Source organism: Echiichthys vipera, assembly GCF_963691815.1.
Source record: "Echiichthys vipera genome assembly, chromosome: 13".
NCBI classification, from domain to species: domain Eukaryota; kingdom Metazoa; phylum Chordata; class Actinopteri; order Perciformes; family Trachinidae; genus Echiichthys; species Echiichthys vipera.
Genome location: NC_139838.1, coordinates 9,190,198 through 9,216,443, shown reverse-complemented (window position 1 = coordinate 9,216,443; position 26,246 = coordinate 9,190,198). Strand labels below are relative to the sequence as shown.

Below are 26,246 nucleotides of genomic sequence, written 5' to 3'. Positions count from 1 at the left end.
TTTAATGGCGCCATTTCTCCACCTGGTGGCAGCAAAGGCATGTGTGTGCAGGATGTGAAGCCTTCAGAAAACAGGGCATAATCCCACTCACACTTTATTAATATGATATTCCCAAACACTTGGTGGTAGGCTAGTCTTTACCAGGCCGCCAGAGAGGAAAGCACAGTTGTCTCTCATGTTTTTTTTTACTCGAGGCTTTGATCCAGATTTTGACACCGGAAGCATAATAGACAAATTATTATTATTATTATTATTATTATTATTTATTTTTTTATAATTATTTATTTTTTAAATGACCATTTTAAAACATTATGAGTAAATAGAGTTGACCGCAGTATACCTTTTTCATTAGTGTTACATTACCTTAACCTGTATGGATGGCAGGTGCTGAGAGCAACAGGTGGTGCAGGTCAACGACGACGAGTAATTAGCAACGTTGGTTTCAAAATAAAAGCATGAAACGTATTCTCGAAAGAGAGTGCACGTAAGGAGCACTTGGGGCGATGAAATGGTATTTTAAATACACATTCACGACAGACTATTCATCAAATATAATTAATTAACCTTTGTAATGTTTTCCTCTATTTGCTTAAACAAGAAGTTCTTGCCATTGCCCTTACTTTAATCCAGCCTACTGCGTAATTGCTCGAGGAAATGTAGATTTGTGGAACTCCTCCAAAAGTATAGTAAAGTGTTTATCAAACTCGATACACTTTTAGTGGAACATTCTTAGATCAATGGAGATTTTATTTTGAAAAAAGAGAGAGCAGGAGCGTCACTGCCCTCCTGGCTGACTGAGGTGTTCATATGAGAGCAGAGGACACGCTGAGGAGAGCCACGCACGACGCTCACCGGCAATTAAAGCGAATGGTGACTTAATAGAGATGGCCGGTGCAGGTAATACATGGGCCCGTGAAGTTTATTGAAATGTCAACTGCAGGCATTGCTTTGTTTGAAACTTTCCTAGTGTTTGTGTGGGTGTGGTAGCGGTGTGACACACCAGTCCGGGGATGAACAAGCTGTGAATTCGCATTATCAATAATAGTTTTTATTGTTTTTTTGGATAAATCCCATCAAAAGTTGAAATGGTTCCCTGGCAGATTGAGACCATTTGAGTTAGTCAAAATCTCGCTCCTGGTATTTTACCTTCATTTAAATTAGGAAGACAAGCGAGGCACTTCTTATCTATTTTAAACCCACATCCTTTGGCCCACATGGACGTGGTTGGAGTATCTGAGGCCGGGGTGTTGTGCCGTATTCAGCACCCCTGCCGTGAAATGCACCCCTCGCATTATAGGTGATATTCTGGATCAGAAGGCTGTTGTTTCCACCTATAGGAGTAGCTTATATACACACTTTTGAACCTATGAATTGCAAGAAAAGCTGGGATTCTATGTAGGAAACACTAAGTCAAATACATTACATTTGCTCAAAAGATCCATTTAATTCATTTTGTAAATATGGCTGCAGTATATTTCCACAGAATATACATAAAGCTGTTGTTTTGTGTTCGCTATTATCCAAGTTTGTGTTTTTAAACTCTTTAAAATAGTTTAAAGACTGTAAGTAACCGATGTTCTGACCGTTGTGTGTTACCTGTATATAAGCTACTCCTATAGGTGGAAACAACAGCCTTCTGATCCAGAATATCACCTATAATGCGAGGGGGTGCATTTCACGGCAGGGGTGTGTGTTTTTGTCTCAGTGAATGCAGCAATGTTGAGTTGTGAGGATGAAAGCAGTGAGCAGGTTCGAATCCTGCCTCCCAGTATACAGTGAGAAATCTAGAGGTGTACCGTAACTCAGCTCATCAGTCTCTGTGTTCATGTGTATGAGGCATCAGGAGCTAGCTCTTTTTCACATGGTGGGGTAAAATTAAGAGACACAAGCTTGTATTAGGTGTATGGGTTTAATGAAAGTTATTAAGTTTTTAATTTGTCATGGGAGAGCAAGGTGTGGCCTGAGCTGCTTTTCATGAGTATTAAGAAGGCTGCAAGACTACATGATAATCATTTTAATCCATAGCCTGCAGCAGTTGATTCAACATATTTATCCTCTTCACTCTAGCTTTGACTTTTTCTGCAATAAGTTTCCGATTTAGTTTGTTCTTTTTGATCTTTAGAGACAAAAGTTCCAGTCTGAACCGCCTGTACTGTAGTTATGTGCTCAGCAGCTAATCATTGATACAAGTGACATCTCTGCTGTGCTTGTGACCTGGCTCTGTTGTCTCTGATCAATACAGCATGGGTGATGTAACGGCACCTGAAATCCCTGCAACTCTGTTTTTTGTGGGTCTTTTTTCCCCAGGATTGTGTTGTGCCAGCCTGGAGGAGCCCAAGACCCTGATGAAGATGGGTCTGAGCATGGTCCTCATTGGTCATGTTAACTTCCTGTTGGGAGCGCTGGTGCACGGCGTGGTGCTCAGACACATCTACCTCCACAAGCAGGCCCGAGCCATGGAGTACGCCATCTCCAATGTGTTCGCTCTCACCTCCGGCCTTGTGGTGAGTGCACACGATTCGTACTGATCCTGTAGGAGTTCTGCAATATCAAGAAGGGATGACAATTCTGGGAATATTAAAGGGAAACTATGCCCATTTTCCAAACTCATTCATGTTATTGCTATAAGTCCATAAATATTAGTAAACATGGACAACTCTCTCCTAAATCCAAAAACTAGGTGTGCTAAAACTCAAATCTGTGATGTCATCAAGTATAAAGTATAAAGTTGCACCATAGACAGTGAGTTGGGAACGATGTTATAGATGACACAGAGAGATAAAGTTTATTTGAGTATAAAAAGAAAACAAACAAAACCAGTCTCCCATTCATTGTCTATGGAGCAGCTCCAGCATTTCTACACTATGACATCACGCTTCTGAGACTTCTCTGGTGTCTGGCTTTAAGAGAGAGTTGCTCATGTTCACAAATATTGATTCAACTTTTCTTAGACTATAAAAATAACACATGAATTTAGAAAATGCGGGTACAAGCGGCCGGAATGGGTTTTCTCAGGAGGGTGGCTGGAGTCTCGCTTAGAGATAGGGTGAGAAGTTCAGCCATCCGTGAGGAACTCGGAGAACCTTTGCATTGAAAGGAGCCAGTTGAGGTGGTTCGGCATCTAGTAAGGATGCCCCCTGGGCGCCTCCCTAGGGAGGTGTTCCAGGCACGTCCAGCTGGGAGGAGGCCTCGGGGAAGACCCAGGACCAGGTGGAGAGATTATATCTCCACACTGGCCTGGGAACGCCTCTGGATCCCCCAGTTAGAGCTGGTAAATGTGGCCCGGGAAAGGGAAGTTTGGGGTCCCCTGCTAGAGCTGCTGCCCCTGTGACCCTGGATAAGCGGTTGAAGATGAATGAGTGAGTGAATTTAGAAAATGGGCTTTAAGGAGTACAAGGGACTTTTCCAACTTGTCCTACACATCCCCATTGGATTTTGAAAAAAACAGATGGATAAACAAACCATGAAGGAAGAGTATTTTCATTCCAGTGTGCTCTTCTCTTGGAATTTTCCATCAGCTTTGGTTGCACCCCGCAGATCAAAAGCTACAAATGCATCTAAAAATGTACCAAGAATTGATTGTAAAGTACCGTGGAAACCTTCAAAAATCAATAATGAAACAAAGGGATCTTTGTGCTTGTGCCTCACTGGATCTATCATTAGGGCTACTTGTAAAACCACATTACTTTATGTCCATAGGAAATACATTTAAAGGTCCTATATTGTACAAAGTAAGATTTCTACTTTGTATTATAAAGCAGGTGAAGGTTCTATCAAAACTTGCAGAGAAACACAGCGCACATTCAGAAACTGGGCATTTATGAGTCGCCAGGGATTCTGTAGGCTTGTGATGTCATAACTATACTTCATCCATCCATCCACCTTATCCGCTTGTCCGGTTGCGGGGGGCCGATCCCAGCTGAAATCAGGCATGAGGCGGGGTACACCCTGGACAGGACGCGAGTCTATCACAGGGCACATGGAGACAAACAGAGACAGACAACCCTTCACACTCACATTCACACCTACGGGCAATTTAGAGTCATCAATCAACTTAACATGTGCATGTTTTTGGACTGTGGGAGGACGACAGAAAACCCAACAATGGGAGTGCAGATAAGATACACCTTTATTGATCCCCATTGGAAAAATGTGATCGTTCCAGCACCACAGTAGATCAACAGAAGTAAAGCAGTAACTCCAGTACCACAGTAGATCAACAGAAGTAAAGCAGTAACAGAAATAATCAATAACGGGTACATTAGCTAAATAGAATACAATAAAAAATTGAATTACACAAGAGTAACTGAAAGACAAAATTACATGTTAAAGTGGTAACATGGGTGGTGGGATGCAGAAGGCCCAGAAACTCAGACAGACAGTAGGAGAAAAAAAAAAGTGTTTTTTGAACATGAAAGCATTTAAACATGCTCTAGTACACTGATTCCCAAACTGTGATACTTAAGCTGTCTCTGGTGGTACTTGAAGGAATCTCCAAAATAAAAAAAGGACACCTCAATTACTAAATTAATATAATACTTCAACTTTTAGGAGCCTTGAAATGTAATTTAAAATAAGTTTACTAGTTCCTATCGTATTTTTATAGCTGGAAAGTTTCCAGCAATTTACCAAAAATGTACCGCTCGGGTGCAACACTAGCTGTGGCAGGTTACCTACAGTGTCTCAACCACATTTGAAGAATGCAAGGTCACTGTAAGGTAGGAAATCAATGACACCTCTTGGTATGTTTGATCAAATAGTTCAGTCATGTAATTAAAGCCGAATTACGAGCTAAACTGGGATAGATGAGAGTAATTAGAGGTAAAATGGTTGGTTTGAAAACACTGACCTGACCGTTCTGATGCTACCCTTTCAAACAACAATAAAAAATCCCATTGGGAATAAACCTTCCTGTCTTTAGCTGAACAATGTCGGCGTACGCTGCTGTGTTTTTACTTTGGTCTTAGTGGTGAGAGCCTAATATTTTCTAAGGTACTTCGTCATGTACAAACTCTTAAAAAGACAAGTATGAACCTGAAAATGAGCATGATATGGGACCTTTTTAATATAATTACCATTTGAAAAATATATCAGAACAGTCACGGATTTATCTGATTATCTCAAATTGATCATTCCAATCTTTAATCTGAATTAAATGTAACGTTAAAGAGCCACTCTGTCATGAGCTTTTATTTCTCGTCCGGCTCCGCAAAAACAACTTTCAAAGCACACTAAGGAACTTACAGACATATTTGAAATGCTTGTAGTGATAGCACAGCTGTGGTGTTGAGAGAAATCTTTGCACTTTCCTGCGTTGCTACCTTGAGCGTGTCTGACACTGGATGAGAACGATGAAGGGACCTATTATTACATTTCATTTTGTAGTGATTTTATGGTTGCAAATGAAGATGTATGAATATTCTTTTAATCTCCTCCGTCTTGTCTCTGCAGGGAATCGTTGTTGGTATTCTTGCTATCATCCTGTCTAAAAACAAGAGGAGCAGAGGCCTGGTTAGTATGTTTTCTATATTTTCTATGAGCAGTGCTGCTGTTTGCACTCCATGATCTCTCCTACGTTGTCAGATCAGTATTTCCGACACGCTCTCTGCCACTTTTGATCCGTCTACCTGCACGTACACTTTCTCTTTGAAACGTTGCACTTTATTCGCAGCTTCTGTCTCTGCCTGTCTAGTTAGGAAGACATTGAAAACCCTCTGTGAGCTCCTGCATGTTGCCTCAGGTGTCTGAATCCAGGCCTGCAGAGCTGGAATGGTTTCTGTGTTTTCCTCTCTCTCTCACTCCTCCGGCCGTGCAGCGCGGTTCCTCCTCTTGTTTACTCAATCAGCTGTAGGGCTGCTCAGACGGGACTGACGAGACAGAGAGCTGAACAGAATGAGTAAGCCTGGGCGAACCTGCCAAGATAAACCACTCCCCGTTTTCTTTTGTTAGCAACAGTGAACTGGGCAAACTCCTCATCCGTTTTAATCTCATTCAGTCATCACAGACATCACATTGCATGAATAACAAGTAATCGCAACACTCCTTTTGTCATGTTAACACAGCACTCAATTAGCACACGTGCTCGCTACAGCAGCTTCTTATCTCGATCAGGTTCTCCACTTTTGACTCAGTCCTCTTCACAAAGGGATTTTAAATGTCTCGAGGCTCCCTGTACCCGTGTCTCACCATTTGTACATTTATCAAAGGCTTGGTTCACTGTGTTTTCTGCTCACTATCTGACTTATTATTGCTCAAAGCTGATAGCGTTAGTTTCTAGAGCTGCAGCTTCTGACCGAGAGCCGGGCGTTAGATTTACCTGCATGAGTATGGATTTTTTTAGGGCCGATACCTATTTATAATACATATTCATTTTTTTTTCATCAGCCTTAGCTGATGACTGATACGGACTGCTGATTTTCTTGAGCCGACACTACTTTTGCTCCCTCAATTCACATCATCAAAATGACACATAGATGAAAACAAATGTTCATGTCTGTAAATAATGAAATGGAAAAAACAATCTTCGAACGCAGCATTACGTATCAGTCCACCTCTCAATACTATTAGAGGCCCTATCCTGTCTGTGGCGTGCCAGTTTGTTGCTACCTAAGATGTAAATCTTTAAAGAGGGGTTACAAACACTTTCACTTCAAAAAAAGGTCTCCGTCAACAGCTGGACTTGAGTTTTGATCACTTAAATGAATGAATAAATGAATAAATAGTGCATTTGTTTTGGCAAACAGCAGCAGGATGGTTTGTGTTTAATTGACTCAGATCCTAATGGCGGAACATGTGTCACCCCAAAATCCTCGTCACAACTTTGTAGAGCACAAGGTGACATCTTCATGTCTTTTCCTGGGATTTTCGGGAGGGGGGCTTAAAGAGACAGGACTATGTTGGAGCGTTTCTGACAGAGGGTTAATATTCACGTGTCAAAACATTTAAACATGTTCTAGTGGTAACCCAAAATACATGAACCCTTAAATGAACATAATATTAATTCTTAATGCAGAAAATAATTATAAGAGATGTTGGATTACTCACAGAGGTATGATAATCGCAGTTTAATCATTCCAATCCTTTGGTTCTTAAGGTGACATCGTCTTATGTCTTTTGTCTTGTGCAACCAAAAGGCCCTAACTCAAAGATATTCCCTTAACTGTTAAATACGACAAAGAAGAAGCAGCAAATCCTGAAGTCTGAGAGGCTGGAACCTGAGAATGTTTGGCATTTCTGCTTGAAAATGACTGAAACCATTGATTATCAAAGTGGTTATTTTTCTGTCAACTAATAGTTTCAACCCTAAGGATCAGGTCTCGATCTTTTCTTGGGAATTGTTGACCGTTAGAAAAATAAAAAATCCAAAAGTAAACTCTCTTGTTCAGGCTTACAAATGTCCTTTAGGAAATGAGAAGCTCCGAGTAAATGACGTTGTCACAAAGAACACTCTTTTTTTTTCTTTTTTTTTTTTTTTTTTTTGCAGTTTATTGACTATTTTAACGTAATTTAAAAATAAACTTAATGGAAGTCAAAGTTTTTTTCATTTGCTTCCATATCTTATTTTGTTAATGCTTGCCTGCCGTATTTGCTGTGCCTGTATTAATATTGCTTTATTATATATATATATATATATATATATATATATATATATATATATATATATATATATATATATATATATATATATATATATATATATATATATATATATATATATATATATATATATATATATATTATATAAAGCTTTCTCTTATCAGCCTTTGGGTACTTGATCCCTAATTGTTTTTTTGTCTTTCCCTCTGTTCCTCCCGTAGACGTGGTCACTCTTCACAGTCGCTCTGGCCGCAGCTCTCATGGCAGCAGCCTCGGCCATCGGACTCTCTGTGTCTGTGGTGAGAGCCATCATTCACGGCGGGCGGAGCCTCCTGACTCACTGCCGCTTTCCCGATGCCATTGGCTACTCCAGCATCACCAACGAGTGTCCTTTTGACCCCACACGCATATATGTGAGTGTATTAGTGTGTATGACAGACGCTGAGACCGAGGCATGTCTGTGACCTTTCCTACAGAAGTTGGCTCTTTTGAAACAGCTGACCATTGTGGCATTAACGCAACAGAGCGGGGTGTGGCTGCACATCACTGTGGCTCTGCCCTTTTTGCTTGCGTGTACGTACGGTGTGGGAGAAGGAGTGTAAGGCCGGATGCCTGTCTTTTCTGTCACTCAGTCGGTCACATTGTGCAGCTGATGGGCCGGTGGCAGAAATGCTGACCTGACCCTGTCTGTACACCTCCGGCTGTGTTCTGTTCCAGTGTGCTACAGATGAACTGTCAGGACTGCTCAGCCTCACGACTGCAGCCACACATCAGCACCACTTTGGCATTTTAGCACGGCTAGTAGTCTACAATTTGTCAGTTAGGTGACCTTTGTCTTAAGTGGGATTTATACTTGATGTAAGTCCTGCTGTAAGTACATACAGTGTGGCTTTTAAGCTATAGCTCAGTGTCGGATTTAAGCCATTAGTAGCACCAACACAGCATTAGACAGATGTACATCCCTTGACAGCAGTTGATGTGACATTTTTATTCACTTTGTGACACAAAGTGGGTGGGAGTGTTTTGACCCGTCTCTTTATTGGATAGGAGACTGCCCTTCTTTCATCACAAGACACAACCCATTGATATTTATACGTAGATGCCACATTCAGGCTTGTGCGATGTGTCTCAGCTGCCGCCATCCTGGGACAAGCATGGAATTAAAAGTTTTTTTTTTGTAATTGGTGTATTCTAAGTAATAAGTGTCATAACATAAATTAAAAATTGGTTGAGAGGCTGAACTATGTATTAAAAAAATAGTGGAAATACTCTGAGGGCCCTCTTACACCTTACAAAAGGCCCAAAATTGTTTAGTCTGCCCATCACGACTCAGCATGAGAATCTATCAGCTAATCTACTGACCAGTGACTTTGTAATTTCTTCCCTCAAGAGAGTAAAGTCTGGGTCCCAAAAGAGAAAAGAGGAAAAAACCCCAAGCCCCAAACAACTGCTAATTCATTTCTTTTAAACGAAAGGTGGCTAGCTATTAGCAAATTCCTCCTACGACAGCTAGCTAGCAGCTACCTAGCTGAGATTGACACAGCTGCTATTGCTAGCCAACTGTAACTTTTACTACCTGAATACAGGAGTTAGTTAGCTTGTTAGTCTAAGAACACACACATTATTATTCTCTTAAGCAAACCTCATTTAACCATAGTTCAGTACTTGTCAGGGGTTTGGGGTTCAGGTTGTGGTGGTAAAGGGCCCAGGATTTGGTGCTACACACCTGTCCATTCTGACCATAAACTGTATGTGAATAGAAAAAGACAGACTTTTGGTTTGGTTTTACCTTGTAATAAAGTAAAAATGTTGACCAAATATAATAATAAACCAGATTTATCCATTAGAAGTCAGTACAGAAGTTACTAACTTTGCCTTGGTCTGCTGAGACTGCAGACCATGCTGTTCACTCACTTGTTTATTATCAAGGGACCTTCCAATATGGCTGCCGGAGGGCCCATAACCCCTAAAAGTGGTTCTGATATTCATAACAGCTTAGAGGCCCTAATGTTGGCTATTCAAAGTTTATTTTTTTGTGCTTCCTGCATATTTCATCGTGATTTCCAAAGACGGCTCCAGAATTTGAACAGTAAACTTAAATTCTCTTTATAGTCTGCGTGCCGAACAAATGGCAGCTTGTTCTCTTTGAATTCCCTCTACAATTTTACTTTGATACATTGTGCACAGTGAAACTCCCAGACTCGCTGCTGTGTTTTTGCACCACAGCCGTCTGAGAATAATAAGGTTCTATGTCACATCATTACCCACACTGTATCCCTGCTGCTCATGCCGCAAATTGTGTTCTTTATGGTCCAGCTGGTGGTTGCTGCTAACTCTGCTCCTCCATCCTTCCCCAGAGTACCACTCTGATCCTTTGGGTGCCTCTGATCGTGACTTGTGTCATCCAGATGGTGTTTTCAGCCCGGTGCTTTGCTGTCTGCACTTCATTCCTTGGTCTAACTTGCTGCCCGAATAGGAAGAGAACCAGGGACTATGGCAGAGCGGTGAGATTTCCACTCAAACATATACTGTGCTGCTTTATAATCCCTTATTATTCTCATGTCATACATATTTTGATTACTAGAACATTTTAGCATGTTTTAATGTTCAAAAAAATCATTATATTTTCCTTCTGAATATACTTGTAGTCACCCTCTGTCTCCGTGTTAGCGCCTGTCTCTTTAAGCCCCAAAGTCTGCTCTGATTGGTCAGCGTGTCCAGGTCCTCCACATCTATCAATCCACAGAGTAATGCACACAGTTTGTATTCAGAAACTGTGCTCTTAAACGAGCCGTCAGGAAGTGCACTACATGGTCAGGACTTCTATACAGTTGTGATGACACAGCTATACTAATATAAAGGCGGTGTGCATTTCTCTGGATTGATCCGTTTGATACTTTGACAGTACTTTTTAGCACATTCCCTGAATTATAATTGAAAAAACAATAACAAGCAATCTCAATGTTTGCAATACAGGGCTTTAAAAATAAAATCCTTTTTAGATGGTACAGAAGACTGAAGTGATATTTTAAAATAGGATTAAAAAGCAAATCAATTTCTCTCTGTAGATCAATGTGGTGAGGCCGATGGAGGAAGCTGCTCGTCCCCGCTACACTGAACCTCCAACACGCTACATTGAACCTCCAAGACGCTACCGCGAACCTCCAAGGCGAAATACTGAACCTCCGAGGCAGCAGCGCAGCAGACCTCCTCCCCCTCCACAGCATCCTCCACATCAGCATCGGAGTCTTCCTCCCTCGGAGGGACGGCCTCTTCGCCAGCCGCATAGAGAAAGGTCGGAGAGAGAAAGGCAAGAAACGAGGGTTGGCAGCCAGCAAAGGGCACCGGAGCAGCACCAACTGCTGGAGAGGGGCACGCTGGAAAGATCCAGCTTCTGGATTTAGACATTTGACGTGCCAGAGCTTCTGGAAGAACAAACGCGATGGGAGTATACACTGTAGTGCTAGCTACAGAACTTGGATTCAAACATCATACTCACAACCCTAGTGTCCTGTCTGTAGTACTTAAAAACTATGAACTCTGTGAGCTGGAGAGGTTTTTATTTCTTTTTATGCCTCTTGCTTTTAATGTATGATTTTTCTGAGGCTCAGACTGTTTGCACAGTTTGCCGGATCACAGTTATACGAGTGTTTCAGTTCTTGTATTAAGGGTCAAATTAGTCATATCAGAATAGACAGATGAGGCGAATCCTTAACTGTACAAGTATTAATTCAGAGTTAAAAGAGTGGTTTGATATTTTGGGACACTTGCACTTCCTTTAATGAGAGTCAGAAGAGATTAATGCCGCTCACAGTAGGTAAACTGATAAATGATGATGACGGTAAATGATTCTTAACTTGTCTTAGCATTATGACTGGAAGCAGGGGGAAAGCCTGGCTCTGTCCAAAGTAAAGAAAAGAAATACTCAGCAACTCTAAAGCTCACTAATCAACATATATTCAATCCGTACAAAAAGTGAAGTGTAAAAACAAGTTTTATCAGGGACTATTTCTTGGCGGAGAGCAGTGAGAGCCTTGTCATTTTTATACTTCAGCTTATGTACGGAGTCGAGAGTTTGCTTAGCATGAAACTGGGATCTGGGAAAAACATCTAGCCTTTCCGAAGTTCGAACACATGCCTACCAGCACTTCTAACGCTCAGTATGTTTCCCACTTGATTGATTTGTACACAAGCAGTAAAAATGACGAGTTGAAATATTCTCACAGTGACTCCAGGAAGTCATCAAATAACTGTTACACCATGTAAATTCTTCCTTTTTTTTTTTTTTTTTTACTAACTAGGCCACGCCAGCGGTTTCCCCTGCTTTGTGGTAGATGCTACATTGTAGCCACCAGACATCTTACTGAACAGATACGGCATAGTCTACTATGCAAGCATCAACATATCGGCTTTGCTAACATGAGCTATGAAGGGTTACGGTTACAGTTAGGTTAAATGACGTTACTTGTAAGGTTTTAACTTATTAATTCAAATAACCGTCTGTGTGTCGATACCTGCACATTATGCTTGTGCCGTTGTTCAGTGGCATTGACGTAGCATCTACCCTGCTTTCTTTTTATGCTAGGATAAGCTAATCATGATGTTTATCACGGATGTGAGAGTGGTATCGATCTTCTCGTCTAACTCTCGGCAGGAAAGCGAAGATGTGTGGTTCCTAAAATCAGGACTTTTCTTTTACTGTTTGAGTTTAGACACAATGGAGAAAGTTTCAGCAAAAACAGGGAAAGTTTCTTCCAAGTCAAGAAATGAAGTGCAGTGTGTGCGTGTGTGCGTGTGTGTGTGCGTGCGTGCGTGTGTGTGTGTGTGTGTGTCCAAGCTTACCACTATGTTTTTAATGCCTATGTGAGAATCAAGTGTGAATGCAAATCCCTAACCCCACCCTTGTTAGGTCAAGAGAAACTAGTGCCACAGGTTTATGTATTTATTTCGACAAGTTAAGTCGGCAAGTAAATAAAGTTTTTAATCAGAATTATGCATCTATGCCGTGTGTTTTGTAGCTGAACTGTGTGTGAAATGTAATGGCAGCAGCAAGTGACCTGACAGGAATGACTGGTTACACTCATGTGTAGACACCCTGACAGGTTGCTGCAAACACATTCACCTACGTTCTGTCAGGGATATGTTAATAAGGACCCATGGTGCACTTTGACAGGCTGTTGCACTCAAATGCACGACTATAATGTTCAGCTGTCAGACCGGACATTAGCTCCGTCCACGTTGAAATACTCTGCATTCCTTACATATTTGAAATAACCAGAAATGAGGAAACAGTCCACACGTGCAGCTTTGAAACACATAGGTATATTTCAATTTCAGGTCCAACAGAACAAACATGACATCCTCAGCTGAGGTTTTCATGCAACAGAAAAATAGGAAGTAAGGAAAGAGTGGCTGGGAAGGAAGAAAGAAAGAATGGGGCGTATTTATCCAACACAAGGTACCAGTTCATCAGAGGCAGTGAGAATAGAAAAGGGTTAAACTGTAGTAGATCGGGGGTAGCAATTGTTTTTCCTTATCCTACCAGCAGAAGGCAGTGACACTATAGGATCCCAAAAAGCAGAGGTGCAGCCGGTTAGGAAGCTCCTGTGCAGATGTTTGGTACAAGTTAGGTCAGTCCTGTGTCGTGGATACAGATGCACCAGCAAGGCTCTCATTGGTAGTTCACTTTGCCACCACTGCACACAACGATTCTATTTGTGAGGTAGTTAAATACTGGGCAACACATACATTAGGCTAATATCTGCCATTTAAACCTTTTTTTAAATTTAATTCATCAATTAAGTCTGGAATAAGAGGTTTTCCATTCACATTTACCTTACTCTGTTATTTGTTTTATCTCATGTCAGGCGGGGAAATAATTTTGTGCCGCGGTTTTATTCCTCACCTTCTTAAAAATGTAAAGTGATTACAGTCTAAACCCCCTTTCTGGAGCTGCTCACCCACCCGAAGTGATTGCTTTAGTCCCGATTTCAATAAAGCGTCTCATTGTGCCATTTTTTTTTTTACATAAAAAAACAGTTATGGAATAAACACTGAAGCTTAAGGTTAAAGCGAATTTAAACTATAATTTGGAGTTTCAGTTTAATCTAAAGCAATATAAGTTTTGAGTGTAAAATCTGAAAAACAGGGAAATGTAGTGCAGTAAAAGGTACAATATTTCCCTAAATGTAGTGTAAAGTGAAAATGCTCCATTAAAGTAGCCTGGTATTGTACGCGTTTCCAGTAAATGTACTTAGTTAAAGTTCACAACTTCTAAATACCAAAAACACTTACACATTATACTTATCGGCCTATACAAGTAAAGAACCTGAGTGTCCCTTTCCTAAAAGAATGATCTATGGATATATCTACAATAAGCAATTTCACTTAATTCTCTAGTCTGCCCAACATTTAGCTTCTTCACAAACCGAATTTGTGTTGTGTTTAACATCCAAAACAGAAGATGGCAATAGTGATCTGACGATGGGAGCTTGACATCATTAATGCATGGGGGTGGTGCTGGTATTCCTGTATCCAGTGGCTATGTTTACATGTGCACCGTATTCCAGATGGAGGTTTTTAGCCAGTCAGAGCCGTGTTTTAATACTCCAATTTGAAATAAGTCTTGCAATTCCTTTAAATTGGAGATTTGATGCCCTGTTTCGATTTGCTCCACTATCCTGGTGAAAGCCCCTTTCACACATGCACTTCAAACCTGAAATTATCTAGACTTTTACCCGGAGGAGCTGTATGTGAGATCGCGAATGTCCGAAACAGCTCACTGCCTGGAGAAGTCACAGCGGATTTCTATCATGCTGCCGAAACCGGAAGAAAACAAACATTCGAGAGTGGAGAAGAAGGGTGATTTAAACAAAGACACCGATGAAAATGTCTAACTGGAAAAACAACGAGACCCAGGAACCCCTTTTGAATTTTTCAGACAAATTCAAGGAGCGGCAAGAGACTTGGTTGTTTATGACCAAATAACGAGCCGGCTCCGGGACCTCTGTGTTATCTGCGTTGTGTCGCCTGCGTCGTGTCCTACCTCCTGCACGCTCTACCCAGTTTCCAGTAGCTAAGAACACGTCTAAAAGGGCAAATTTGGACCTGATTCTTCGGACATTGTACAGTTCCTATTAAGTAAGTAAAATAGAATTATTAAAAATATTTCTATCAGTGCTAATGTAAACACAGCCACTGATCTCTGTCGAATATGTCTGGAAACCCTGAAAGCTCTAATCAGAACAAGTATCTCCTGTCTCACGAAACATGTCCCTTCATCTAACTGCTCTGGAAGCGGACTAATCCAGGTTATAAAAGCATTCAGCCGGAGAGTGATGAACGAGCCCTTAGTGACTTCTCTGTTTGTCAGAGGAAGGGGGAGAGAAGGGGGAGAGAGGGGGAGAGAAGGGGAGGGGAGTGTCCCAAAGCAAGACAAATACTCAATCATTTCTGCCTGGTACGGTGCTGAGGAGGCTGCAGAGCTACAAAAAGATGCTGCTGTGCATTAACTGTTTTTGTGGTTTTTCTCAGTTCATAGGATCATGCAGAATAGTGACAGGTTACAACTATCTTAAGTTTACTGCTCGTTGTTAAAGAACTGTAAAATACTTAAAAATTAAGAAACAACACAACATGGTATAATACTTTAAAAGTTAGCCCCAAGCACGCAGTGGGTATCCACATGCATACACACACACACACACACACACACACACACACACATTCAGAGCAAATGCACGGCCATACTTTATAAACACATAGCGGCTTAAACAATATGTGCTACTGGTGTCGATCAAATGCAATGTGGGATCCACTTATGTCAATGTTTATAATCTTCCACAAATGCACAAATCCCAAAGAGATCAATCTTAACTCACATTCTCTCTCTCTCTCTCTCCCTCTCTCTCTCTCTCTCTCTGTCACCATTAAATGGAATATATTTAAAAACATATCAATGTAAAAGCACAATAATAAGAATAAAAATGAATAAATAAAACATGGAGGAGGAAAAACTATGTACAAATTAAAAACACAAAAGAACATATGAAATTTAAAAATCAACAAAATGCCAGTAAAAAGCAATAAAAAGCTAATGGGATCTTAGGCCTTCTTTTTCTCAGCAAAAGATCATAGCCGTAAAATACCAACCCCCCCCCCCCATTTCCACTCACCTCCACCCATTCAGCTCAGACCAGGAAGCTACGCTACATAATACTGCCTTTCAATGCCAGAGTGTGTGCACCATACATGAAGACAAACTTCATCTCATGATATATATATATAGACGTACAGTATATACATGATGTACATGTGTGTTAGAGGACAAACTGAGCGATCCCCACCCTGCAAAAATCCACTCTTTGATCCCCGGAGATCCGTCGTTCCAGAGAGAGAGAGATATTCAGGAACATTAGCGGACGCCACTGTCGACTGATCAACAAATGTATGAATGTCCCTTCGTTTTTCCCAAATAGAAAAATGAAAGTAAAATAATAGTGATGGCTTTGCTTATCCTCCTTAAAATCCCTCCTCCATCCTCGCACACAACAACGGGAAAAAAAAAGATGATATGAGAGACGAGAACCATCATGCATTGATTTGAGTGACTGTTTCAATAGCAACAGAGAGGGTGGGGAGGAAAAAGGTCGTGGCAGAGGGGTGGGGTTTCAGAACTGGGAGGCCGAGCTGGGGTCGCACTGGAGTAGCCGGACGATGGAGGGGTCGCTTTTGGCACCTTTGATGAACTCCTCCAGCGACAGTTTACCTGCATGGTGGAAGGAGAAGGACAAAACAAGGGGGGAAAACTTTACTTTGAAGGAACATTTACCCTTGTTGTTCATTATGTCTTCTACTGTCTGCGTTTGGATCACAGAAGCTGTACAATGCGGACAAATATCATATAAATATCTAAACAGCTATTCAGCCAGGGGTCGGAACCTTAGATATAGAAGAAAAAAGTTGTCCGCCAAAGAGGTAATCTTTTCGGTCCAGTTTGTCTTTTGTGAAGCTAGAGAAGCTACTGGCCCGATTCCCATGAAACTTGTCGGAAGGGTGACGAATGAGCCGAGGAAGAAGCCACTTCATTTTGGAGTGGATACACAAATTATTAACGATACCAGATAGAGCATTTGGCCTTGGCTGAGGTCTGTACTCTCTGAATTATATTTTGTGTCATCTTAGCTGGCGTACTTACATTAGCTACATGTAAAGAAACCTTCAGAATCACCTGGTTTGGTTCAGAACAGCTGGAAGGTGTGTGAACCCTGCATCTTCACTATGAGGTGCTGACTTCTGAAGTGTGGCTGCGTTTAGCCACAGGGCCTAACGTTAAAGTGAAATTCCAGCGTAAAAACAGCCCAGGGTCTTTTTCGGCAAATAAACTCAACAAATAAGCCATTGAGACAATTGTTTTTGTCTAACAACTATTAACAGCAATATCGTGGACATTCACTAACAAATGCAGCCCAAACACTCGGGGCAGAACGGTGAACGCATTAAAACGTCTTTTTTAACTAATACTGCTCATGATAACACCAAACCTCTGCAGTAGCAAAAATAAGAGCCCTTACACATAAAACAAAGCACCAACAACGTAGTTAGTGAACCCAGAGTTTATCAAAAGAGTGTCTTGAAAGATTTACTAACTGGCCTCGGTACCAGCTCCTCTCATAGTAAAGCCCATTTAAGTTGATTACCAAATGCAATCCAAAAGGAAGGAGTCCATTGATGCTTCAGTTTATGTGTAGGGGCTCTTATCATGCTACTGCAGAGGTTTGCTGTTATCATGAGCAGCATTAGTGGTTAAAAAAGACGTTTTAATGCGTTTACCGTGCTGCCAAATGCTAATCAGTGTTAGCCGCATCCGCCTGTAACTGCTGTTAGAGACTTTCCGGGATATCGCAGTTCATAGTTCATACACAAAAAATGATGAGTGTATTTGCCGAAAAAGACCCTGGGATGATGTTATGCCAGAATTTCCCTCTAAGCTAGATGTTTATATTCAGTAAATACCTGAAAGATGAAGGATGGTAAATGGTTGTACTTATAAAGCGCCTTTCTAGTCTTCTGGCTACTCAAGGCACTTTCACAGTGTTTGTCACATTCACCCATTCACACAGACATTGACACTGATGGCAGTGGACATCTACATACCATCTAATCTAACCATTCAGACCACATTTACACACCCATGCGCAGCACGGGGACGGCGACCCACTCTTCCACTGAGCCACAGTCGCTGGCTGCTTGTTTAACCGTAAGATAATTTTCTATGTCTATCTGTGTTGAATGTGAGGTTGGGTGACTGGCTGAATACATCACTAGTTGTCGATTTTATTTTGCTGATTTAATGTTCTCAGCGAGCGCGAGCAGCCGCCTGCTTCGGCAGCTGGCACAGCGCTAAAATGCGAGCAAAAGGCCAGCAACGGCAGAGAGACAGAGCAGGGGAAAACTGTGTGTAGAGCCAGCATATTCATATATATCTCACTCAGTGAATTAAAGATTTATTTCAACATGTGTTTTATGACGAGTTAACAAGGCAATTAAGCCAACATCTTAGTTCAGCGAAGGAGACATTTTTCATTCAGGAGGTGTACGTTTGAATTTTTCTGTTTAATAAGCGCATACACACACCTGCGGGGAAGATATCACCAATCAGAAAACATTAACACATCACCCAACACAAGCTGAAAACTGAATATATGACGCGTGGGTGTGGAAGCTTTGAAGGCACTTCCTTATTGAGTTGAGCTGAATCATTAAAGTATGTGACGAATAATGTTACATATTTATTTTGCTTTTGAGTAGTAGAGTAATATAATTGATTACATGTGCACTTTGGCTTTGGTGAGGCATTTTTAAGATAATCTGTCGCAGTAGATGTGAGTAAAGAACAGAGGGCTAATAACACAACCAGTACTGTGCACAATTAGGATGGTTAAATATAAATACGGCCCAAGAATGATGTTGTACATACGATGATTCATCTGAGAACAGGTCGGATTGGCGGCTTGTCAGTCTAGTAGAAGAAAATTGTTGTTAAATGCCACAACGATATAGAAAATGAGTTCCAATTAGGGTTTTCTGTACTGTCCTTTTTACTGGGAACTGCGCAATTTCCTTTAGTAAGATAAAAAAAGAAAACAAATTGATTTGCACAGATGATGCACACAGACTGAGCTGGCTGTGCGTGGGAAACGTTTAAACGAGCCAGATGAACGAGAAAAAAAAAGCCATTTTTCAGCATAAACTTTGGTCTTTAACACGTTTTATTTGTAGCATTTATTTTCTTTCTTTTGCTATTCAGTGTACAATCTAGAGATGTACTACACAAATATGTTATGTGGAAATATTTATTGTTCATTGGTACTGGAGGATGTGTGTTTTACTGTAGTATATAAAAAAAACTAATATATGTGGTCCAGAAATCCCCAGAATCCCTTGCTTCCAGTAAAATGAGCACATTTCAAAGATTATTTTTTAATAAACTGTCACATCTGTCCCTCACCCTCCCCGCAGCATAGTTACCCCTCTCACCATCATTATTGAGGTCCATTTGTCTGAAGATCTTATCCGTCCTCTTCTCCGGCGTGGATTCATCCTCTGGCATCTTCATCACAGATGACACCATCTTGTAGATGGCCTGATAGACGGAGCGAGGGAGCGAGGGAGCGAGAGAGCGAGAGAAAGAAAGTAAGCAAGGAGAGAGACAGGGAAGGGTCGGGGCGGGAGAACAGAAAGATCAGTGAATCCGAGCCAGCGGGGACCCATTAAGGAGGCTCAGCAGGAGAGGACTAAAAACACGACTGAACTGCAGAATAAAATCACCGTAGTTTTCAAGATGTTGATACACACACACACACACACACACACACACACACACACACACGCTTTCTAGTCCACATGATTCACTGACATGTGTCACCCCTGATGATAAGAGCTGCTCCCTGGCCAGCTTGTTCATGAATACCCACACGGGGTTTGTATGGGGATAAAACCACGCCGCCGTACCACGCCACAGACTGCATACCAGCAGGGTAGGGGGTGTATTGATCTGATACTTGGACATCTTTATCTGTTGACTGATATGAGCGTCCCCTGATAGCCTTAAATTAACCCCTGCAAGTGAGCACGGAGAAGCTCAGAGTACCGGCTGACCTCAGACGCAGATCTACAATCAGCTTGCTGACACTAGATCAGTGTCACCGCAGCACCTTCAGAAGGGATGGTAGCTTGCACGGAATAAGCCCTCTGTGATACCAGCTGTAAAATGTTATCTCCTGGACTATAAAAGGAGAGTTCATATCTTCCTCTGAGAAAAAAAAGGGGGGGATAGCTGGGTGTATATTGAAAAACAATGAGACTACCTCGCACATTTTCTGGCTTTATATTCAATCTTTGTCATTTGACGCTGATCAAAAGTTCTCAGTTATGTTGTCTCGCAGTGACCGTACCCTAGCACTGACACATGGTTTGGCTGCATGAGTTATTAGTCTGGTTTATAATCTGGCTTCTTTTAAACCAATCACAGTAATCTTGAGTGCTGTATAAAGCATTCTATGACTTGATTTGTAATAGAACAATGAAAACAGGAAGTGAAAAGAGTATTTACAAATGTCATATCAATCTTCTGAGCTATGGCTAGAATAAGCATGTCTCCCAATATGTCGGACTAACGCCTTGCTGAGGAAGCCTGTTAGATGCAATTGAAAGCTACGGTACGTAAAAAGCTAGTAAGTGTGCCTTAAAGGTTGAATGTGTAGACTCTTTATTAAAAGCTATATTTAAAAAAAGAAACACACCCAGGGGCCGTTTTGAGGGGTACAGAATAAAAGTATTGATTTGAATTCATATTTAAATTTTTTTTGATGGGTTTGACAATGGCATTCTGTCCTGTTACCATCGTACCAGCCAATAGCGGCCGGCATTGGGGGTTGCCGGGGTTGTCTGTTGTTAGGCTATAGAAACAAGGAAGTCATCGCTGTCATCTGTCATCACTTGACAGACTCGGCAACGACCCTGGTAACCCGACTGACAAAATCATTTTTTGTCGTTGTGACGACGATCTTGGGAGCTAGATGGCGGTGTTCTGCTCATTCTCCATATTCAACCTTTAAGTATCCAACTAAAGATTTCGCAGACTCATTTTCTGTACTTTTTACACATTTTCTATACGTTTTTTCTGATTTTGTGGGGGAAATATTCTTTCCAGAACATTTAGGCCTTTGCGCCAGATTAAGTCAATAAACATTCAAATATCCACAAATCAGAAAAAAAAAGTGTTATTTGATCAGCGTGTGCAGGGTGAGGATATGGTCTGTTGTCTGGTAATGTGGTGTAAAACAAATCTGACATCCGCTATCAGGACAATATCTTTCACTCTCTCTCTCTCTCTCTCTCTCTCTCTCTCTCTCTCTCTCTCTCTCTCTCTCTCTCTCTCTCTCTCTCTGTATAATGACACAATGGGCCCCTCCTATCTCATCCAACAGTGCGTAACCTCAATGAGCTTTGAGATAATCCCAGTATTCTGCACACTCAGGGATAAACTCTGGTTAAATTTAATACGCTAATCTATGAGAATACAGAAGACACACACACACACACACACACACACACACACACACACACACACACACACAGCGAGACATATGAGTCTCTATTTCTTACCTTCTTGAGGAGTGACAGGATTACATAAAGCACTAATGCAGCACTGTACTGACCAGCCTTCATGCAAACTGTTGCCTGTGTTAATATTGCAGTCAGCACATTACAATAAGTATGCCTTTTAGAGTCTTTGCATATCGGTGCTTGAGCCTCTTTGCAAATACGGCTGTATTAACTTACATAATTAAAGTGAGCATTTAACATAAGCGCTCTCTTGACTGCTTCTGTCAGTGTAAGAAGTCTATAGGATTGGTTCTGTTTACTAAAAGCAAAGATAAATTTGGTAACTTTTATGACATTACTTTGGGCTCTTCTGTCACCACACGTGTCATGTTAAAAATCTGCACGTGAATCATATTTGGGATCCTCTTATTGGAGATTTGTGCCTGTGACCCAGCATTCCTGGGGGGCAGTAGCTCAGTCCATAGGTGACTTGGCTGGGAACCGTAGGGTAGCTGGTTCAAGTCCCTGTGTGGACCATGTATGGAGCGTGGACTGGTGGCTGGAGAGGTGCCAGTTCATCTCTTGGGCACTGCCGAGGTGCTGTTGAGCAAGGCCCTCGCTCTATCATCTCTCCTTAATTGCATTTATAGGTCCTGGTTGTGCATGTGTGTATTTCGGGCCTGTGTTTGTAACATGTATAATTAAATTATTAAATTAAATTAAATTTTCCCCGTGTGGGATAAATAAAGTAATTCTTCTTCTTCCTTCTATGGCTCTGAAAGGAGTCCCTTTAACACTGATGATGTAATCATGGTAATCTCAGCTAGGACTTGGAAATTAAATATTAATATATAGGAACATATTGCCTTCCTGTTTAGAAGTCTTAGATAATGAGCAGCTACTACAAGCAAACATTTTCCAACTGGAAAAGTACCCCACATCCTTTTCATTTCACCCTCTGCCCCCAACCAAACTTCATTACCAAGAGTCCGTTGCTCACCTGTACAATCTCCAGCATCTCATCGCGGCTGATGTACCCGTTTCCGTCCAGGTCATACATGCTGAAGGCCCATTTCAGCTTCTGCTCCAGCTTGCCCCGTGATGTCACGCTCAAGGCGATGATGAACTCCCGGAAGTCTATCGTCCCGTCGGCGTTGGTGTCGAATGTTCGGAAGACGTGCTCAGCGAACTTGGAGGCGTCACCATAGGGGAAGAAATTGGCGTAGATTTTCTTGAACTCCTCCACATTCAGGGTTCCACTGGGGCAATCCTTCAAGAAACCCTGAAGAAACAGATGACACGAGGCGAGACAAGGGTGAAAATAAAGCATGTTAGTCTTCGGACAACGTCCAGAAGATTGTCCGAAGTTGTTCTTTCACTTGTCGTGTTGATTTAGACGAGGGGTGACACCTCTGTAGAGTGTGCAGGAGGTCATGATGCAGATCACACTGCGGTCACATGGCTGATTCGTAATCTGATCATAAATCTTAAACCTTCCTTGAACTTCTCTGATAATCTTGGCGCCAACGCTAACAAGTTCCTGAATTTCATCGTCATGTAAATCACCCGTCTTTATTCGCCCACAGATGTTTGTTTTCTTGCGGTTTCATGCCAGCCGATACATAGAAACATCATCAACACGCCCACTCGCTCACTGTCCATTCTCAAATTTTGTGCTCTACTGGACATTACACTGACTTTATACAAGGAGGCTTGCAGGGCAGAGTCTGTTTAATGTCCGTTTGTACATTTGCTTTCTTGCATTCAGCTCTCCTGGTTAATGTCTAGATACTTTTAGGTTTGCAGTGTCTATGTGAAAGGGACTTAAATCCCTCCAAGACATAATATAATACATCTCTTTGATATACGTTTTACATCAACAAACCCAAATAAAACTATTTCTAAGCAATTTGGCAGTCAGGAATCAAATTTCTGTAACCAAATCTTACAGGCAGTAAATGTTTCATTCATGTAAGGTTTCGCTCTGAACAAACTGAAGGAGCCTTTTCTCGGGTGTTTGAAAGTATCTACTTTTACAATGAATTTTATAAAGCAGCATTGTGCCTGTAAAGAAAGGGGAAGTAAAAGTCATGTCAGTCTTGGTCTTTGTTCAGCAGAAATAAAGCTCTTTTTTACAAAGGCCTTTAACATAGAAGCAGATAGGTGACAAAGTCATTGTCCAGATGTGAAGGCTGAAATAAGTTTTTGATCATGTGAAATATTCTCAAGAGTGAAGGTGGAAAGTCAACCCAGTTGTATTCCTAATAACATTCATTCATTCATTGCCAATATCATTTTCTCAGAGAGCATCCCGACCTTTCTCAGCTCGATTGAGAATAAATTCTCCAAAAAAGACAAGACCTCAGGCACCTTGACATCCTGTGTAATATATATATAAATATAGTATATGTCATGTCCAGCATCCTGGAGCTATCAATCTGCTGAGAGCGAGCGCCATCAGGGCCACTGTCAGCGTTCAGCGGTCAGTATGGCTTAAGTCACAGGTCAAGCAGGGGACGGTTTAACATGTAGCTGTTATTCAGGACAGCTCGTACAGCTGTTCCATAGGTTTAATCCATGCATAGAGCCATATAGCCATTACACAAACACTCTATCCATGCACACAACACGAGATAACTCTTGCGGTCAGGTCAATGTGGCACCTCATCTTGCCAAGGCTTAACAGACTATGAGCAGGTGGTGTTCTCACAAACATTGTCACATTCAAGGCGGCTGTCAGTGTTGTGGATTTACAGTTGGAACACTCTACAGACCAGTAGTTAATCATGAATTCCAGAAGGAATGAGTTGTTGCCCAAAGCGAAGAAGTTCCAGTATCTCACGATCTTGTTCATGAGTGAGGTGGAAATGGAGTGTGTGATGGACAGGTGGATTGGTGCGGCCATTGTACCGGACTATTGTAGTGAAGAGGGAGCTGAGCTGGAAGGCAAAGCTCTCAATTTACCAGCTGATCTATGTTCTGAACCGCAAATATGCTCATGAGCTTTGGGTACTGACCAAAAGCATGAGATTGTGAATACAAGCAGCCAAAATGAGTTTTCTCCTTAGGGTAGCTGGGCTCAGCCACAGGGTTAGGAGCGCAGACATCCAGATGGAGCTGGAGGTAGAGCCGCCAGTCCTTCATGTCCAAAGGGTCCAGTTTAGTTGGTTCAGGCATCTGATCAGGGTGTTTCCCTAGAGAGGTTTTCTGGGCGTATCCAACTGGTAGGCAGTCTCAGGACACTACTGAAACTCACTGTACACTACCTGCCCAGCACCAAACAGCGACACGCCTGAAACACTGTGGAGCGTTTAGCTGCTGAAGAGCTTTAGGAGTTTCCCTCAGGAGGTGGTGGAGACCAAAAACAGAGCTAAAAGAGAGTAATTGTTGAACCAGAAATAACATTCCTAAGAAATGCAACTGTTCTCTAACAGGTTTACCACATCAGACTTAAAAGGTGATTGTCTGTGTTCTGTTGAAAGCTTGTTAAGCCGGCCTAAATCAATTAATGCAATCTCACTGTAAGTAAAAGTTGTCAAGTAAAAGTACTTGTCAGTGAAATGTACGTCCTATCAAAAGTGAAGGTAGTATTTGATCTGATCATTGACAGAATGCGAACACGATTTAATTACATTTTTGTGAGGAAACAATGTTTTGAAGTTGTGGTTGTGAAAAATAAATCCTTAAAGGGTAATCGTGACTGTTTTGATTGAATAAGCATTAGTGTTGGGTAGGCTTCACGGCTGTGCATCATTATTTCTGCAGGAAGATAAGTACTCGATTGGCCCTCGATCTTGGAATGAACCACTCGTGCCCATCCCTAGTACTTCAAGTATAGTACATGAGCAAATGTAATTAGTTGTTTTCCAATGCTGAGTTTGTAGCATCAATAGTAGTAGGACATTTACTTTGACTTGGTACCAACCAATAATGTCCAGACTGTGTAAAGTGTAGCTACGTACCTTGTACCACTCCTGAAGCTCGTGATCGGAGAATTCAGTATTCTCCCGGAGGTCCTGCAGCATCTCTGGCCGCAGCTTGCTGTTCTGTTTTCCCATGGCAACGGGACGGGAGCCTTGGTTTCCTTGACAACAACGGTGACTATGGCACTAGCCAGGCCACTTTTTCCACCTGTCAATCAGAGACAAAGAAACAGGAGGTCAGCAACAATTAACCGGAGGAGGATGACCTCCTATGACAAATGAGACGGAAAATACAGTTGAGTCACTGTGCAGCAGATAAAAATATGAAGGATTATGAAGAAGGATTCTCAAGCATGACTAGATACAGGTCAGTGTCAGCTACAGTGGATAATAGAAGAAAAAGCCTTCCAAAGCCAAGATGGTTATAAATAAGCCAGTTATTTTATTATGCAGCTGCACATCATTTGAGTTTGTGCAAATGAAATCACCAAGCAAACAACGGAAAAAGAACACAAGGCAGTTCCCAACAAGATGCTGACAACATGGCTTACTTCACACTATTTTTTTTAATCAAATCAAAGTGAGCCATGTCACATAATTGTGTCCCAATCTCCTTGACACGAAATGTTACGCAAACCACAAGTCGTCAAACTGCTGCATCACATTCACAAAAAAATTAAATAATCCCAAACCCCAAACCCTGGTGACGTCAAGCAATCTGGCCAGCTGTGTGTGTGTGCCAAATCAGCTGTGCGGTGTGTGTGTGTGTGTGTGTGTGTGTGTGTGTGTGTGTCCAGCTCTTCTAATCTTCATCTCAGCTCAGAGCTCCCTGCCTGGCAAAACACGATTTCAGAGACGCAACTACGTAACGACACCATCACTTTGACCCTATGATTGCCTTAAAAAAATCCTTTAATTTATAAAAAAAAAGTATCTTTTAATAGTCGTATCAATAAGGCAGTTTTAATGGAATTTTCATGGGACCCGCGGTTGCGATATACAGTATTGATGTACCTAAAAAGATTATTTGCATGTTTTAAGGAATCGTTAAGGGATTTAAAAACAAACCCTCAAAATAAAAAATTAAAAAAAAGAATCAGTTACTTTAAACCTTAAAAT

At 41.5% G+C, this 26,246-nt stretch overlaps 2 protein-coding genes across 2 annotated transcripts in view; one reads left to right on the top strand and one right to left on the bottom strand.

Annotated features, from left to right (window-relative positions):
* Nucleotides 1–827: 827 nt before the first annotated feature.
* On the top strand, nt 828–11,138 carry LOC310955749 (transmembrane protein 54-like). Its single transcript, XM_083925760.1, has 6 exons — nt 828–897; nt 2,308–2,504; nt 5,452–5,511; nt 7,818–8,009; nt 9,954–10,100; nt 10,665–11,138. Exons 1-6 carry the CDS (start codon nt 885–887, stop codon nt 10,998–11,000), a joined length of 945 nt encoding a protein of 314 aa, XP_083781886.1. The 5' UTR covers nt 828–884; the 3' UTR covers nt 11,001–11,138.
* Nucleotides 11,139–16,214: 5,076 nt separating this feature from the next.
* Nucleotides 16,215–26,246, bottom strand: part of LOC310955546 (hippocalcin-like protein 1) — a 45,886-nt gene continuing 35,854 nt past the window's right edge. The window contains exons 2-5 of the mRNA XM_083925409.1: nt 25,167–25,335; nt 22,205–22,486; nt 19,135–19,240; nt 16,215–16,363 (exon numbers count right to left, since the gene is read on the bottom strand). Coding sequence (XP_083781535.1) covers nt 16,266–16,363; nt 19,135–19,240; nt 22,205–22,486; nt 25,167–25,262 — 582 coding nt within the window. The 5' untranslated portion in view covers nt 25,263–25,335 and the 3' untranslated portion in view covers nt 16,215–16,265. The remainder of the gene's footprint in view (nt 16,364–19,134; nt 19,241–22,204; nt 22,487–25,166; nt 25,336–26,246) is intronic.

Excerpts from the sequence above, each read along its gene's own strand:
- LOC310955749 (XM_083925760.1), top strand. Across the intron at positions 5,512-7,817 it reads ACAAGAGGAGCAGAGGCCTG|ACGTGGTCACTCTTCACAGT; the intron begins GTTAGTATGTTT and ends TTCCTCCCGTAG. Across the intron at positions 10,101-10,664 it reads CCAGGGACTATGGCAGAGCG|ATCAATGTGGTGAGGCCGAT; the intron begins GTGAGATTTCCA and ends TTCTCTCTGTAG.